The following is an 18,023-nucleotide window of genomic DNA, read 5'->3' on the forward strand; positions in this document are numbered from 1 at the left end:
AATGAAAAGATAAGAACAAAGACAGGAGTTCCTGGGGGGTAGAAATAATTAACATAATGAGCTGCTAACCAAAAAGATGGAGGTTTGAGTTCACTCAGAAGTGCCATGGAAGGAAGGTCTGGCAATCTACTTCCCCAAAACCAGTGACTGACAAGTCAGTGGAGCACTGTTCCACTCTGCCACCCTCAGTGAAGATACGAGTTAAGCCTGACTCAGTAACAGATAACAACATGTCAAAGATAGCAAGCAAGTTATTAGAATAATTTTCTTCCCTCATTCTTTTGAATTTTCACTTTTCAAGTTAATCTATTGTCTAAGTTTTGCTTTCTTTTCTTTTTGAGGAATGAAATGAGAGGACTCCAGAAGGCAGGTCATCTGAAGCATGGGCTGAACTCTAGACAGAGTATTTCACCTGTGCAGGGAGCAAAGACACGTTGTGAAAGAGCTATCATCACTTCAGACGTGGGATTTCCTACTCTATCTCATTCCCTTCAAATTTAGAGTTTGGGGAGAAAAAGGAAAATTATCACAAAGGATATTTTAATCATAAAGATCAATGACAAAATGATCACTTTAGACACAGGCAAAATCTAAGGGGCAGGAGGAAGCGTGAATATTTCTGCCTCAGACTCACACCCTCATTTTAATTTTCCTCATTCAGGATGTCCACCAGAGCTTGAAGCAACCGGTCATCTCTATGCTTATATGGTTTCGTGTTATAGAAAACGTCAACATAATCGTTGTACAGGCTGTCCTCAGAGTCTCTAAGCTGAGAGGGTTTGTTCAGCTTCTCCAGGGCTTCATAGAAACTTTCATAAGGGATGTTGAGCTTTGCATTAGGAGACTTCTTTGGCGGCTGCTTTGGGGACGAGTTCTTGCTGAAAGCACTTTGTAGAAGCCGCAGCATGGCCTCGGACGGGGCTCCCTCCGACATCTCACCCCGGCTGTCCCCCAAAATGCTGCTGCTGGAACTCTCTGCCACCGGGGGTTTCTCACTCACGTTCTCTGGTGTAGGCAGTTCCTGCAACACCCGATACCACAGACGGAGGGAAGAATGTTCATTATTAATGGATAGACAAGTGAGCTACATCGCTAATGAACCCCTATTATGGACCCACCATCACCAGTAGGATGGACTCCGAGTTTAGAGTTACACAGTCTCAGGCTTGAATCCTCACTCAGAATATCTCTGAGCCTCAATTTGTCAAATAGGCATAAGAATACCTCCATTTCCTAGTGGCTTTAAAGATTGCATGATGCAATGCATGCAAGTGCTGGGGTCAAGGTTCTTCATTTGCTGGCTCTGCAGTACTGGAATCCACTTGGGGTGGGAGATGATACTTAACATATGCAGACAGCACTGGCTAGATGCTATAGTGCCAAAGCAGGCCCCCAAAACTACTTGGTGTATCAAGAGCTATCCTTTTATGTGCCACATTGTAAAAAGGAGTCACGGGGCAAAACTGGGTTGTTGAGCCAGATAAAGGGAACTGGAAAAGATCTGAGAAGCATCTTTTTGTACCGTTTCAGATGCATGTCAACGTTTTAACAATGGAAGGGCCCCTCTTGATATTCCTTAAGGATTTACAGAGAAAAGAACCACCTACAAGGTTAACTTGCCTTTAGAACTGTGAAGACCAGGTCCTGAAAGAAACCTCTTGTACATAATGTAAATGAGACCAGAATCACAACTGAAATTACAGCTAGTTTCTGTCTCCAGAGGGGACCCAGTACAGACTGGGTGGTGTTCAGGACTGGCTGGCCTAGAAAAGCAGATCTTTTGGCCTTAATTTGAGACACTGAGTTCAATGGGGGCTGGGGGTGGGGGGGGGAGAGAAAATAGAGTCTCTACCTTCTAATATGCAGAGACTAGCAATTTCAGCAGAGTGAGATGCAGAAACTCAAAGGACTGACTTTCATGATCTTCCTAAATGTTCAGAAAGAAATTATGATTCTATAATGTCCCTTGGTGTTAGCAAGAAGTGTTGGTTAAGGGATCAGTTAAATGAAACCTACATGATGTGGCCACCTGAGTCTTGCTTTGCTTTCTGAAAAATGGATATAGTGGCATGTTTCCTTTCTAGATTACACAATTACAGGTGGAAGGATTGAATTGTTTCTCCCCGTATATATGTTATAAATCCTAATCTCAGTGCTGGTGGTTATAACCTCATTTGAAATGGGTCGACTTTATTATGTTAATCAGGCATAACTAGTGTGGGGTGTATTTTGGTTCAATATCTTTTGAGATGTAAAAAGAGGTTAAATAATTCAGCTAAGAAGCATAGATTAAAAAAAGAGAGACGTCAAGTCATATGAACATCACCAGGAACAGAAACTCGGAAGAGACAAGGACCTTTCTCCAGAGCCAGGAGCGAAAAATGCTTTCTCCAAGAGCTGTTGCTGTTGTTAGATGACTTTGAGTCAGCTGAGACTCTTATTGATCTATGAAGAGCAGACCAGAAGCTTGCCCTTTATTTACGATGCCATCCTTACAATCTGCCATCCTAGAGCTCATTGTCATAGTTCATCTAGTAGAGAGCATCATTTCTCTCTTTTGTTGACACTCTTCTAGAACTGGCAACCTAAACTGAAACTTTTAATCCCTTAAATAGTAATAAAATGGGTCCAAATCCACCAGATGCTCTGCTGGAGAAGGAGGGGGCAATCTCCTCCTGTACCAGTCAGCTCTGACTTGACGGTACATGTAAAAATAATACAATAAAAATAAAAAAAAAAGAAAATAAGCCCATTTGTTAAAGGTATCCACTTTTGTTATTTCTATTACAGCAGCACAAGCGGGCAAAGAGGCTTTTGGTGGATTAGTAGGTAAGGAGTAGCACTCCCAAGACAAAGGCAAGCAGTTCTGATCCACCAGTTGCTCTGTAGGAGGAAGAGGGGCAATCTCTTCCTGCTTGATCTGTTGTTATATGCCGTAGAGTCACCTGTGACTCATAGCGACCCTATGTACAACAGCCATAAACCCTGCTCTATCCTGTGCCAATCTTACTGTCTCTGATACGCCTACCCCAATCACCCCAGTTATTGAATCAATCCACGTTATACAGGGTCTTTCTTTTCTGCACTGTCCCTCCACCCTCCCAAGCATGACATCCTTCTCCAAGGTCTGGTCCCTCCTTGCAACATGTCCAAATATGTCAGACAAAGCTTTAGAATCCTTGCTTCCAAGGAACAGCCTGGTTTAACCCTCTCAGCTATGAGTCAGTTCTGACTTTATGGCAATGAGTAAGAGTATGGCAGTTTTGACTTTATGGCTGTGAGTAAGACAATAGGTTAAATAGAATAAATAGGATGAACTGCTTATAAAATTAATTTCAAAGCAAACTTTAGGTAAATATATCTGATCATACATAATCAACTTTCTTTACAATCATTTGTCATAAGTAGAAAAAAATCATGTAAGGAAAGTAATAATTTTGAATGAATTAATTTTAGTTCCTAAACTCAGGACACAAAACTAATGAGAAAATTAATAGGATTTCATCCTACAGGAATTGACAGTTTGGCATTGCTATCCCCTACCACCAAGTCTACTTTTTTTCCTGCTTAAAAGTTAGATGCTGTTTCACTCACTATGTTGTCTGCTACAGGAAAGCATATCAACAAGAACAAAGCATCACCGACCTGTCCCAAATCCACCATCTTCTCCACTCCTCTTCTGTCATTCTGAACAGTATTGTAGGATGTATACACACGAGGCTGATGCATGTGCTCTGGCTGAGAGGACGTTCCATGCAAAATCAGCTTCCAGTTCACAATTCTTCCTTCATTTTGCATTCTTCCAGACTAAAGAATAAAAATACATATGGTTTTGAGTAATACACAGTAAACTCATTCAAAATACTTAGAAGAGATATATTTCCTAATTACAATAATTTTTTGAAAACCCTGTGCCTTCCAGGCATAGAGCTCTCTATGTGTTGTGTTTTTAAATTGACTATGACTCACAGAAACCCTATAAACAACAAATAGGAAACTTATCCTCTCCTACACCATACTCAGGATCTCTGATACGCTTGATTCCATTGTCACAATCATTGTCAAGCCCTCCTGGTTGAGGGTCTTTATCTCTATCTCTGATCCTCTGCTTTTTCTAGAATAGTGTCTTTTCCCATGGACTGGTCCCTTCTGACAACATGCCCAAAGTAGGTGAGATCGGTTTTCACCATTGCTGCCTCTAAAGAGAGCCCTGTTTGTACTTTTTCCAAGACAGACTTGCTTGCTTTTTTGACTTTCCAGTATTGTTCAGTATTTTTCTATCACACCATGATTCAAAAATATCAATTCTTCTTATATCATCCTTATTGAGTTTTTAACTTCCAGATGCATAGGAAGCAACCAAAAAAAAAAAAAATCTGTCTTGGATCAGATGCACCTTAGTCTTTAAACGGACATCCTTGCTCTTTTGCATTTGTAAGGGTCCTTCATTCACAGCGTGTTTTTTCCAATGCAACATATCTTCCTTTCTCTTGACTTCTAATCAAGGGTGTTGATTGTGGGTCCAAGTAAAATTAAATATTGACAGCATCAATTTTTTTTTCTCCGTGATGTTGCCTATTGGAGAGGTGTGGATGTCCATTTTATTGATGTATATAATCCATATTGAATATCAAAGACTTCTGATATTTTTCAGCAAGTGTTGTATGTCCTCTTCACTTTCTGTAAGCAAGGTTATGTCAACTCCGTAACAAAAACTGTTGGGAAGCCTTCCTTCAATCCTTTTGCCACCTTGTTCAATATAGTCTAGCTCCATGAATTATTTGCTCAGCATGAAGAAAGTATGAGAACAATTAATTGTTTTGGGATTCCCATTCTTCTCAGTGTTACCAATAATGTGTTATAATCTACATAGTCTAATGCCTCTGCATAATAAATAAAGCACAAGCAAGTATCTTTCTGGTATGTAGAAAGATATTAATTTCAGGATTCACTCATGATATGACCATTGGTAATTTATAGGTTAAAGAAGCTTATACCTGATTGATTAATAACTAAGCACTAAATTTTAAAAAGAAAAATTTTCTATTTAAACCTACTTTTTCATATTGAAAATGTTCTGAACAAAGTCCTTCTGAATGAATGTTCTGAAATGAGTCCTTCTATAAATGGAATTATGTTTTTCAACTATCAATTTGTAGAAGCATTTTAATGGGGGAAAAGTCAGCCCGTAATTAATCTTTATCATCAGTTACACTCTAAATGTTGTATATTTATAAGAAGAGTGATAATTTTCAGACCCAACAATCACACTGTAAATATGCTAAAATTTAAGATATCTGAAAAAAAATTTGAAAATGTAGAATCAGATTTTATAGACCTGATTAAAAATGAAATATATCCTGCTGCTTGTGTATGTGTGTGTTTGTTTGCTTGTTTCCTGATGGTGAAATTGAATTAAAGAGTATGTAGAAGCCAAAATCAAGAACAAGATCCATTATTGAAAACTTTTTCTTACTCTCTAAGAGCAGTAATTTTCACACCTTAAATTTCTAAATCATAGCATTTGTAGACTTTAAAGAAAGCTATGCTTTGAGAATATCACAGTGAATACAGAATTTCTACATATTTAATAGACATCTCGAGAAGTTTAGAATCACATTTTTCTAAAAAATTATCTGGAAGCTGAAATCCAGTGCTTTAGATACTTCTCTTTTCTCTTAGGAGAATTCAAAGTTAAAAACTACAAAGCCCAAATTTATGCATGGTTTGGGGTTTTTTTCCACCTATAAAGAATGCTGGAGGGATAATTAAAAAATAAATAATTTAGCTTCATTTTGCCTCCTTGGCCAGACACTCTTCAGTCTTCCTTTCATTTTTGTAACTGAATGTTACAATTACAGAGTGATATCAAAGAGGCTTAATAAATAAAGAGAGAAATGAGAAATGCGTTTCTATTTTTTATCACTGAAATTAAAAAAGGAAAGTCACATTAATGTCTTCGCCTAACAAATAGCTATTTCTAAATAGATATTTTAATGAGTAATTAGAAAAATATCTTCAAGTGATGCAAGCAGAGTGCCAGAGTAAAGTAGGTCTGAGCCTATGAATGCAGCCAGTTTTGGAAGTTGAACGGATCATGCACCTGATGATATATGGACATGGGAACAACTGGATCTGTCCATCACTTATCAACTGATGTGTCAGGTTTTCTTCTTTTTTATAGAATGGCCATTGCTTATCTTATTTTTTTTGTTATTTTCTATGTAACTTCTGGTGGCCCTGTTTATGGGGAGTTATTAGCCCCAAGGCCGCACATCTCTTCTAGTTTGAATCCACCAAGGGCTCCAAGGGAGAAAGGCAGGCAATCAATCTGTCCAATGCAATTTACAGACTCTGAAAACCAATGGAGGGTCAGCCATGGGTCCGTTCCAAAGTAATGGTCAGGAATAAGTAGTGAGTGAGCACAGGTTTTAAAAATACTGTTTGTTTATCTTATTTTTACTAAGTAGTATAAAGCTCTTTAGAGCTTTAAAAGTTAAAAACCAAACCTGCACTTTTTTAATATGCCAATAACAGTTGTCTCTGGAGCTGATTCTCATTCATTGTAACCCCATCGGTGTCAGCAGAACTGTACTTAGTAATGGTTTCAGTTTTTCAGATGTAGCTTACCAGGCCTTTTTCTGAAACGCATCTAGGTGGTCTTAAACTATCAATCTTTCAATTTGTAGCTGAATGGTTTAACCTTTTGTACCATCACAAGGACATCCATACTTACCATGTCTGTAATTCGCAAAGTCCAGGTGCCTACAGGATTCTCTCCCCATGTGTGAACAGACATGAAATCCCAATTCTTAAAACCATTAGGGGATGTATCTCGCTCTCTTTCAGCCAACAGTACTGTGCTGGTACCTGATTTCAAACAAGCATAGGTTAATGGATTGCCTGAAAGCCCTCACAGTAGATGACACTCCAGCATCTGAGAACTAAAAATGAAAGCTGGGAAAGAGTGATCCTCCCAATTTTCTCTTTCACTATAAAATGGGAGAGAGATATTAGCAAGAAAACATGATGCTTTTATCCACAGTGCTTAACAAATTGCCTGGCTATATTAAAATCTCAATAAATACCGTATAATAAATAATGAATAATTAATGTTAATTTGAACACAGCGAACCATATTTACCAAATAGATTAGAGGGAAGTTTAAAGATGTAAACTGTATTTTAAAAGAATTATCATGTTGAAGTTTAAAAGACTATCTTAAAAATGTAATAGAAACCTTATCTGTAACCTAGAATAGATAAAAAGGAAGATATATTCATTTAATAATTACTTGCCATATAAAATCAATGAAAAACTAAAATTTCAATCTGAAGCTTCCTATAGATCAAAAAAATAGATTTCTTGAAGTTCATCAATGAGAAAAAGAATTCTATCAATATGCGAGGTCAACTCTTAGACATCTCAGAAGTATGTCTCCAAAATCAATTGCATCTATTTCAAATGCTAAAAGTTGCAATCCTGTGCATATTGCTAATGAGCTTGATTATTAACCAAAATATTGGAGGTTCAAGTTCATGCAAAGAGGTCTTGGAAAGAAAATCCAAGACCTTATTTCTGAAAAATCATAAACCAAAAACTCTGCAGAGCATTTCTCCTCTGACATATTTGGTATTTCTCTGGGTCAGAAGTAACTCAATGGCTTCTGGTATCTTCAAATGTCTAAGAAGTTCATATCCTAGAAAAAGAGCCAGAAAGAGTTCTGTATATAATAAACCCTTGAGTTACCAATATTTGACTTCTAGACAACAACTCACCCTTTTTGGAACTTTGGTGGCCTTGTTGTTGTTAGGTGCTTTCAAGTGAACTATGAATCATTGCAACGCTATGTACAACAGACCTGAACCCTGTCTTATCTTGTACCATCCTCATGATCCTTGACACAGTTGAGTCTATAGCTGAAGTCACTATGTCAATCTATCTCATGGAAGGTCTTCCTACATTTTGCTCACCCTCCACCTTTATATGCATGATGGTCCTTTCCAAGGAATAGCCTCTCTTATCAACATGCCCAAAGCATGTGTGATGAAGTTTTGCCATCCTTGCCTTCAAGGCACATTATTCTAGCTACACCTTCTCTAAGACATATCTGTTTGTTCTCTTGGCAGTACATGAGATATTCAGTGCTTTTCTCCAACACCACACCTCAAAAGGATCAATTCTTCTGTCATCTTTATTCATTGTCCAGCTCTCAGTTACACTGCAAGTGGTTGAAAAGACCATGGCCTGAATCAGGCACATCTTACTCTGTAAACTGACATCATTGGTCCTCCGTACTTTGGAGAAGTCTCTGACAACAGAATTTCTTAATGCAATACATCTTCTTTGCACTGTCAATTCAAATCCAACAGCTGTTTTACTGAAGAAATACGAGTCATCTCCTCTCCTGTGTTTTACAGACTCTGAAAACCCACTGGAGGGTCAGCTATACGTAGATTATGACTTGATGTTAGTGAGTTAAGTTGAATGGTTTGTCCTATAATGATATGTTTTCTCACTCTGAATCAACTCCTATATGCAGAAATCTTCACTTGCTGCACGTGCAACTTTTGAATCACTATAATACTTCTAGTGTTCTCATGCACTGTGCCAAATAAACTGAACTCACTGTCCTATTGTTTATTCCTAGTCAGAGACCCTTCTTTGAGTATGTGAGGCTGTAAAACTGTATGGGGGATGATTGCCCATCTTTCTCCCATGGAATGACTGGTGTATTTGAATCAGCAATCTTCCAGTTAATAGTCTACAAGTAACACACTGCACCACTCACTGGGCTCCTTCTTTTAATAAAACAAGACTAAATGAGAGCCATGAGCAACTCTATATTCACTACCAATTACCTATACATTCAACTTAAACATACACTTAAGTATAGATGCTATTCATAACCCATTGAACATAACCTGCCTATATGTAATCTATAAATTTGTAACTAAAAAGTGTTCATATTATGCATGGCTCATCTGTAGAAAAGTAATCAGTTGAATCCAGAAAAAAAAAAAACAACAAAAACAAACTATGGAATTTCATAACAGATTTTCCTAGATGGTTCACTGGTCCTTTCCTGAGAAAGAATTATCTCATCTGAATTATGACCCTTTGGGGAAAGGGCAAATCTCATAGAGCCAGTGCTTGGCTTTAATCATGATTAAGAGTTCAGTAGTCTACCTAATTCTTTTTCATAGCTCAAGAATCCAGTTTTTAATTGATTTCCTGGAGATGCTAGCTACATTTGTAATCTTCATTAATTATTTTAAGTATCAGTGTACCATTCTCAGATGTATTATTAACTATGAATGATGAGTGGTAGGCCAATGACCTCAGTTTAAAAATACATCTAAATGATTCTCCAAAGTTTATAAACTAGGGTTCATTGAAAAGGCATTCTCCATTTCTTATCTGAGACCCAATAAGGATCAGCAAGAGTCAGAGGGAGATTTGTCTCTCTCTCTCACACACTCACCCATTTACATACACATTCATATGCAAATATACTAAAATCAGAAAATTTCCACTAGGTAATTGAGTGAACTACACAAATTGAATGAACACACACAGTAATTATTTCGAAATAGTCCAAATAACATTGGAAATTAAGCAAATAAGTAGGAATTAAGTTTTGCTTTTTACCTGCAGCAGAAGTGAGAGTGACGTGAAGGTCCCCTCTGCGCGAATATTCAATGGTTGCTTCAAATTGCACGTGTTCCAAGGACTTGATAGCATTTTCTTGTCCTTCACATGCTCTTGTTGGAATTTCAATAATAACTTCTCCATTAGCTTTCAGAGCTCTAAATGTATTTATTAAGAAATCATTAAATAAAGTGAACCCCTTCTTTCTTGCATTTTATACACGCATGTACACATCCGTTTGGACCAGCTACATCACTAGTCTTATCTTTCCTTACAATGAGTAGAACCCAATTGAGGATAAGGTATAAATACAATTTATCAGTTAATAATTTGGTAAAGAGTACACATACTTGAATACAAAATTATTTTTCATGAAATGAATTCTAGCAGGTCTATCTCAGATGTCCAAAAGTAATTACAGTATCAAAAAACTTTGTTAATAAATGGTTTCTTCTAAAAGACCTTCAGATTATCAGTCTCTCAAATCTTCTACCCTTGAATATTTCATGTTAAGTGCCTCTTTAAGGTGATTAAGAATACATTTGATTAAGAATATCTTGATGGAAATTGAAAAACAATTTCACCAGACTCTGCTTCTATAGTCAGATATGATATGTGGATAAATAATATCTATGTAAAAACAGTGTAATTTTTTTTTCCTTTTGGCAGAGGGTAGAATCCTGAAGAGAAGCTATTTGGGAAGCAGATTTTGGATAATATTGTTTGGAAAGTATTCTACCTTCACAATTTTAAGATGCATTTTGTAAAATTTCATCATCTGTGAATTTGAGATTAATTTTAAAAATTAATAATTGTTAATAATTTAAGTGGCAGTGGTTTTTCTTTGTGTTCTGTGAAATAGCAGAGTGCTTTACACTTAGTGCAGATATGCTAGAGTGATTTGATCACTCAATGGTTTCCCACGGAGACCCAGAGAGTATGCTGGTAAATCCATTTCCCCCTATGAATATATTGATGATAAAATAAATAAATAAGCAGAGCATCAAACACCACAACTGCGTAGTGTCATGGACATAAACTTGTTTATAATGTCCTGACTTACCTAGGTTCAAAGTCATTGTCCTTCACAACACATTCTTTCTTCTCAGGAACACTGATCCAGATCTTGGGGTCCGCTAAATCTACCAGAGCTTTGGCATTTAGCAACCCAAATCCAAACCGACTATTCACCATCAAGCCTGCACCATTCTTTTTCCACCCAGGGTTATTGGCCAGTGGGTCATATTCAGAGGTCCAGACAACCAAGTGCTGCATATCTCGCCAGGTGAGATTTGGGCTGGAAGGGAAATGATCCAAATCTTTCAGGAAAAAAGCAGAGTTTCTTTGAAAAAGCAATTGCTAAAACAAGCTCCCTCATTTAGATTATGACGTGTCTTGTGTAATTTTACAGATACAATTTTAATGTGTCCTTTTGCTCAGTATTCAAAATATGTTACAAAGAATATCTCCCTATATAAGTTATACTCTAAATATGGATAAAATTTGGTTTTCAACATGGTAGAAGGCACAAAGAATCGTAGCACTTGTCTATTATTCTCATGACTTAAATTTAACCTGTTAGATTTGACTGGAACAAAATTAATAATGACAACACTTTCTTTGTGTTTCATGGTTATCTGTCATCCATTTAACAGCCTCATGAACACACAGTTCCTTCTTAGGAACAGTCAGATTTTAAGGACATGAGCTGGCTTCCTGCTCTTAAAACCATTTTCCCATTTTTTATTTATGGCAAAAATGTTGAGAAACTTAGCTACTTAGGATTGTTCTTGAAAAACACTAGCTAACTGCTATGGAGATATTCAAGGAAATGGTTCTTGTCTTTTCTAAAATTACAATCCAATAAAAGAACAAAGTATTTTTATCACTACAATGTAGCTGTTGAGTACTGTATTCATAGCATAATATATTGTGGGAGTTAAGAGCAAAAATAATTTTTTTGGCTGAAAAATCAAGGAAGATTTTGCTGGGTGGAAAAAAATTTGAACTGAACTTGTAAGGATAGAGAAATGTGAAGAGTGGCCATGGATAAGAGGATGGGTCAGCTGGAGCACAGGCATAGAGATGGAAGGGAACAAGATGTTTCCTGGTTACAGAGAATAGTCTCATGGTAAGGACTCTGAGTGCCAGAAAAACAGCCCTTTATCTGGGAATGGAGAATCATTACATATTTAAAAAGTAAGAAAATCATAAAACCAAAACAAATCTTGGTAAGGTTAATTTAGTATTAACATAAAGGCAAATAGAAAATGTAAGAGAATGTCAAATTTATCATAATAAAGATGAGGTTTTCCCTTATCACCATATTTAAGTTTTCAGTTCTTCTCCACATTTGAATACCTTTTTATTTCCCACATTTATAGCTCAATGGTTTTTATGACATATTTCATGTTGTGCCACCATTACAGCTATCCTCATTCAACACATCTTACCACCATTAACCTAATCCTTCCTGTCATCTATACATGTCTATCATCCACAGTACTTTTCACCTTCTAACATGCTAGGCCAATAATTTAGGTTTTTATTATTATTTTTCATCTCATATGTAAACATAAGAAGGACTAACATTTTCTTCTATCTTAATTCATGTTGTTATGTACCATATAGTCAAGAACCAACCCATAGCAGCCCCTTTAGTAGGTTTTCAGAGGCAGTACATTAGATGGGAGTTGATTACCCATTTTTCTCCCATGGAGTATCTGGTGGATTCAAACATCAAGCCTTTGCAATGACAGTGAAATTCTTTACCATTAAGTCACCAAAATTCCCAGAATAATTCCAGGCATAAGATGCATAGGATAAATAAAATTGGAAGACTGATTGATTAACTGTGCCTAGGTGCAAACTCTTGTACTTTTGACTGTCAATGGGGTATTCATTACTCTTCTCCAACACCAAAATTCAAAGATACCAATTTTTCTTAGGTCATACTTATTCATTGGCCAACTTTTATACACATAGGAAGCAATTGAATATACCATTGTTTGGACCATGTGCACCTTAGTCTTTTTTTTTTTTCATGTTATTTGCTCTCTCCTTTTTTCTTTTTTCTTTTTTTTTTAATTTAGGTTGTTTATTTTTCATTTCAATGAACATCTACAGAGATTTTGGGATTCCATTCATTCATTGTTGCACCCTTCTCCCCGCACAAACCACTCCCCCCCCCCCCCCCATTTGCTCCTCTCCTTGAAAAGCAAAAGAAAAACTCCCTCATTGGTACACAATCCCCCCGCACCTCCCCAAACCCCACCCCCTACCCCCAAATATAATCCACTCTGCAATCCTCATTGTATACTCCTACGATAAAAATAATGCACCTTAGTCTTTAAATCACGGTAGATGGAGAAGAGATTGAGGTTTTTAACAATTACAGCTTTCTTGGTTCCACAATCAACACTCTTGACACCAGCAGTTAAAGAATCAAAGACGGATTGCACCAGGAAAATATGGTGTCAGGGACCTTCCAGAATACCAAGAAACAATGTCAGTCTAGAGACCAAGAAGGTGTGCTTGATCCAGGCCATGGTCTTTGCAATTACTCGCTATACATCAGAGAACTGAACTAAAGATGACAGAAGAATTGATGCCTTTGACTTGTGGTGCTGGAAAAGAGTGTTGAACATACCATGGACTACCAAGAAAATAAATATGTCTTGGAGAGGGTGAAACCAAGTTTCTTCTTGCAGGCTTGGATTTTGAAGCTCCGTCTCACATACTCTGGGCATGTGGCCAGCAGGGACGGTCACTGGAGAAGGACATCATCCTCAGCAGGGTGGAGAGACAACAAATGAGAGACTATGACCCTGGATGAGATGGATTGATAAAGTAACTGAGGCCATGTGGTAGGTTGGAGTCAGTGGGACAGGCTCAGGACAGGGTAGGCTTCAGAGCTCTTGTACACAGGTTTGCTATGAGTTGCAGGCTAGTTGACAGCACATAACAACAACAAAAATACTTTGGAGAAGTCCTTGACAGCAGATTTCCCCAATGCAACAGGTCTTTTGATTTCTTGACTGCTGCCACCTTGGGTGTTGAATATGGATCCTAGCAAATAAAATAATTGACAAATTCAATCTTTTTCCTATCCAACATAATGTTGCCTATTGATCCAATGGAGAAGATTTCTGTTTTCTTGATATTGAGATGTAATCCATAGCCTTTGATCTTCATTATTTGCTTCAAGTCTTCTTCATTCTCTTCAAGCTAGGTTGTTGATGACTCTTCCTCCAATTCTGATGTCACATTCTCCTTTATATAGACCAGGTTGTCACATGATTTGGACTATATACAAATTGAGTACTTATGGATAATGGTTACAATCATAACATGCACCTTTTCCTGATTTTAAACCATGCAGTGTTCCCTTGTTCTGTTTGGACAGTTGCTTCTTTTTTATAAATAATTGTTTATCGTGATTTTAACAAAACTTTGCATAAAACTTAGATTTCCATTCATTCATAGTTGCACAGTTTAGTCCCCTTTGCTACGCACCTTTTATTCTCGACTGCTGTCATACAAATAAAGCCTAATCATATATTCTTTATAAACAGTTATTTCTGTCATCTGTTTCAATGCGATGTTCATTATTTATCCCTTCTTTTCTTAGTTTCCACCCAATCCTCATATCACTAATTTTATAACAGTAGCATTATGCACTATTTGTCTTTTTGTGACTGAGATATTTCACTCAGCATAATGTCTTCCAGGGTCTTCCATTTTGTATAATATTTTATGAGTTCCTTGTTTTTTAGTGCTGCACAGTATTCCATTGTGTGAATATCCCACAGCTTCTCTATCCATTCATTTGTTGATGGGTACATTGGTAGATTATATCTCTTTGCTCTTGGAACACTGCAGCAATAAACATGGGTTTGCATATATATGTGTGGTAGCTCTGGTTTTTTTAGGACAGCTGCTTCTTGTACCTCTATGACTACGAGAAGAACAAGAACAAATTTGTCTTTTAGGAAGTACAAACAGGGAGCTCCTTAGAGGCAAGGATGATGAAAGATCATCTCAAGTGGAGCCAGTTCTAGGAAAAAGTATCATTTTGGGAAAGGTGGGAGGTCTGAGAAAGAGAAAAAGGCCCTTAACAAGATTGTTTATACAATGACTGCAACCATAGGCATCAGAAAAAGAACCTGTGAAGCTGTAGCAGGATTACTCAGGGTTTCCTTCTGTTCTACTTGGGTTGCTAATGATTTGGAGCAGACTTTATGGCACTTGACAACAAGTGTTAACTAGTCCTGCATGTGATTTGTAAAAGAATTGCAATTAGTCAGATTCTATCAAGAGCTCAAGCTTTTCCTCAGCTTTGAAACAGTTACCATTTTCAACCAATAAAGCATTGTTGTTGTTGTTGTTAGGTGTCGTCGAGTCGTAGAGGACTCATAGTGACCCTATGAACGAAAGACCTGAGCACTGTTGATAGAGTTTCTGGAGACAAGCCATTTTGGAAGTGGATGTCACTCCGGCTTCAAAGCTTGTTTTAATCAGGAAGCTCCACCAAACACTGTCCACCATGTGTAACCATTATTGCATTTGTCACATCAGTTTCACGGTGCTTAGCATCACAGCAACCATGAGTTACCTCTGTACAGCAATGCACAGACCAATGCTATACCACTTAAAAGAATGTCTGACAAAAATGAATTTAAACCAGGCCTGAGGGCCGCAGATTAAAATCACCCACCTTGAGCTTGGTAACATAACTTTCTGTCCACTAAACCACCGTAGCTCTCTCTTTGTTGTCATTGTTATTGTTGTTAGGTGCCATTGAGTTGTAGACGACTCATAGCAACCCTATGAATGAAAGACCTGAGCACTGTTCATAGAATTTCTGGAGGCAAGCCATTTCAGAAGTGGATGCCACTCCTGCTTCCAAGCTTGTTTTAATCTGGAAGTTTAGTTTTTAAAAAAAAGAAGTCCAAGGGTTTCCTCATCAAGGTCCCTCTCTTATCTTGTAGACCAATCATCATCAGGTGAAACTGGCTCAGCTTTCTGTCTGTTCCCCAGGAACCAGAATGTACTGGTTAAATAATTCCTTGTGGACAAGAGACAAGGTACACTCCTACACATAACACTTAACTCCAGAGAGGAACTAATTCAGGTTCTGGGTCACTTGCATCATAATCACTTGGCACACTTACATTGTAATCAGCTGGTACACATGTATTGTCCTAATCCTGGTGCAGACTATATTGTATTCTCCTGGATCCCTGGTATTGTAATCACCTCCTACACTTAAAAAGTGTCATGATGGCACAGTGGTTCAATGGCTAATTGAAAGATCAGCTATTTGTATGACTGCCTTGGAAGGAGGAAAGACCTGGCAATCTGCTTCTGTAAGAATTACAGTCTGGAAAATCCTATAAACCCAAACTCAATTCCACTGACATTTTCTTCTGACTCACAGTGATCCTTCATTAAGTCCCAAACTGAAAATCTTGACAGAAAGACATTTCCCAATTGGTAGTGGACTCCACCGGTGGATTCTAATAGCCAAGTTTTTGGTTATCAGCCCTACACATCCTATGCCACCAAGGCTCCTAGGAAACCCAGACACAGTGCCATGAAGTCAGTTTCAACTCACAACTATCCTCCATCCAGGAGGGTGGGAGAAGCTGGAATCAGAGGGATGTGGATGTGCAGGGGGAAGAGGGAATTAATCATTAGGTTGGACAATTTGATGGGTGGGGGGGATGAGGGAAATGGAAAGAATTTGTTTGAATTTGTATTCGAGTTTTGTAAATAAACTAGTGGGGAGGGAGGAAGCAAAGCCGGAAAAAAAATATCAGAAGAGACTGTCTATCTTTTTAATGAAGGGCAGCTAATAGATTAAAACCAATGGCATTTAATTTGTAACATACCACACACGTACAAAGGACCAAATGACCACACTAAAGTAGGAGTGAGGAAGCTTACCCAGTATGCAAGCTAAGCATGGGTTTACTTGTACTTATTTACTGATCTGTGGTGAATAATTTCACATATGCACTGAGGAGGGCTTAGGAAGGGTCAGAAAACTGCAGCCATAAATATAGCATCAACTCAACTTATTGCTGTTGAATTGGAACTGACTCATAGCTGAGCCTGCACCAGGTTTGCAGAGGCTATAAATTGCAGAGAAGGAGATTTCTTCTACTTCTTCCACGGAGAAGCTTGTGGGTTTGAACCACCTGACTTGGGTTTGGTAGTGCAACTCTTTACTCCCTAGGCCATCAAAACTCCTTAGAGCATTGTGGTAATATATTTCTAAAGCCAAGTATTTATTTTCTACTTACTGGCAGGTTTTTATCTTTTTAATTTTATCTATTCTTTGCAAATATTCAAGGTTGCTTTATTGTCATGCAATTAATAAAATTAAGTCTATTTTCCTAACAGTTATTCTTCATTTGTGTGATTACATTTTATAAATAAAAAGGAGCTGCTAACAATACCATGTCTTATTCCTGACAGCCTTCTTTGCTAATTAGTGCTCACTAGCATCTACAGTAATTAAATTTAAATAAATCCTGTATTGGTTTGGTAATCAAAGACATGTTTATAGAAAATAGAGTTTATGGAATTAAACACTGCTTCTAATTAGAAGAGTTATAGAAAAACAATTAATCTGGAAGCAGCATTCTAGAGTTCTGGAGTTAAAAATGCCTCCAGCGTCATGTGCTTCAACCTCAAATCACATCAATATGAGCCTGAATATTCTAACCTGGTAACTTCTCCTAGCTTCTCATAAGGATTTTTTATTATTTCTTTATGATTTATCCAAAGGTTTTATGCTGCAGAGAAAGTTCTTTCTCTTTCTCCAGCTTTTAATAAAATAGAAGATTGGTTCATCTGATTGTTAATATCTTCAGTGTGTGAAAAGGACTCAATGTTCCATCTAAGATTTGTGCTGAGTTTTTGCTCTGTCCTCATAAAACCAAAGCTTTTATTCACCATCTTTCTTAGGTATACATATTTCAGATTAATAATAATAATAATACCCTGGGCATTTATCCAAAGAATTTTTGAAGCACCGTACATATCTTCAGGTATGTCTATGAAGTACCCTAAGGGTTATCTTTACAGTCACAGCTGATATATGAAACTACAGGAAAACACAGTTATATAAGTAAATTTTTATGACAATTATTTCTTAGCATTTGGTTAATATGTTACCAGCATGAAAACTGTCTGGGATGCTTGTTAAAAATGGGGATTCTCAGACAAGAGTCTACTTAGTTACATAGAGCATGTGTGAAACACTTAACAAAAAGGATTGACACAGTGCCTGTAACAAGAGATTGTGGAGATGGGACAGGACAAGGAGTGTTTCATTCTTTTGTATATGTGTGTATATATATATA

The 18,023-nt window shown here is 37.3% G+C and overlaps 1 protein-coding gene across 1 annotated transcript in view; it reads right to left on the reverse strand.

Annotated features, from left to right (window-relative positions):
- Positions 1-388: 388 nt before the first annotated feature.
- The window catches only part of PCSK1 (proprotein convertase subtilisin/kexin type 1), a 60,969-nt gene continuing 43,334 nt past the window's right edge, over positions 389-18,023 (reverse strand). The window contains exons 10-14 of the mRNA XM_006885375.1: positions 10,715-10,948; positions 9,652-9,809; positions 6,737-6,870; positions 3,646-3,807; positions 389-1,021 (exon numbers count right to left, since the gene is read on the reverse strand). Coding sequence (XP_006885437.1) covers positions 644-1,021; positions 3,646-3,807; positions 6,737-6,870; positions 9,652-9,809; positions 10,715-10,948 — 1,066 coding nt within the window. The 3' untranslated portion in view covers positions 389-643. The remainder of the gene's footprint in view (positions 1,022-3,645; positions 3,808-6,736; positions 6,871-9,651; positions 9,810-10,714; positions 10,949-18,023) is intronic.

This window comes from Elephantulus edwardii, unplaced genomic scaffold, assembly GCF_000299155.1.
Source record: "Elephantulus edwardii isolate Elephantulus edwardi_28Jun2011 unplaced genomic scaffold, EleEdw1.0 scaffold00043, whole genome shotgun sequence".
Lineage (NCBI taxonomy): Eukaryota > Metazoa > Chordata > Mammalia > Macroscelidea > Macroscelididae > Elephantulus > Elephantulus edwardii.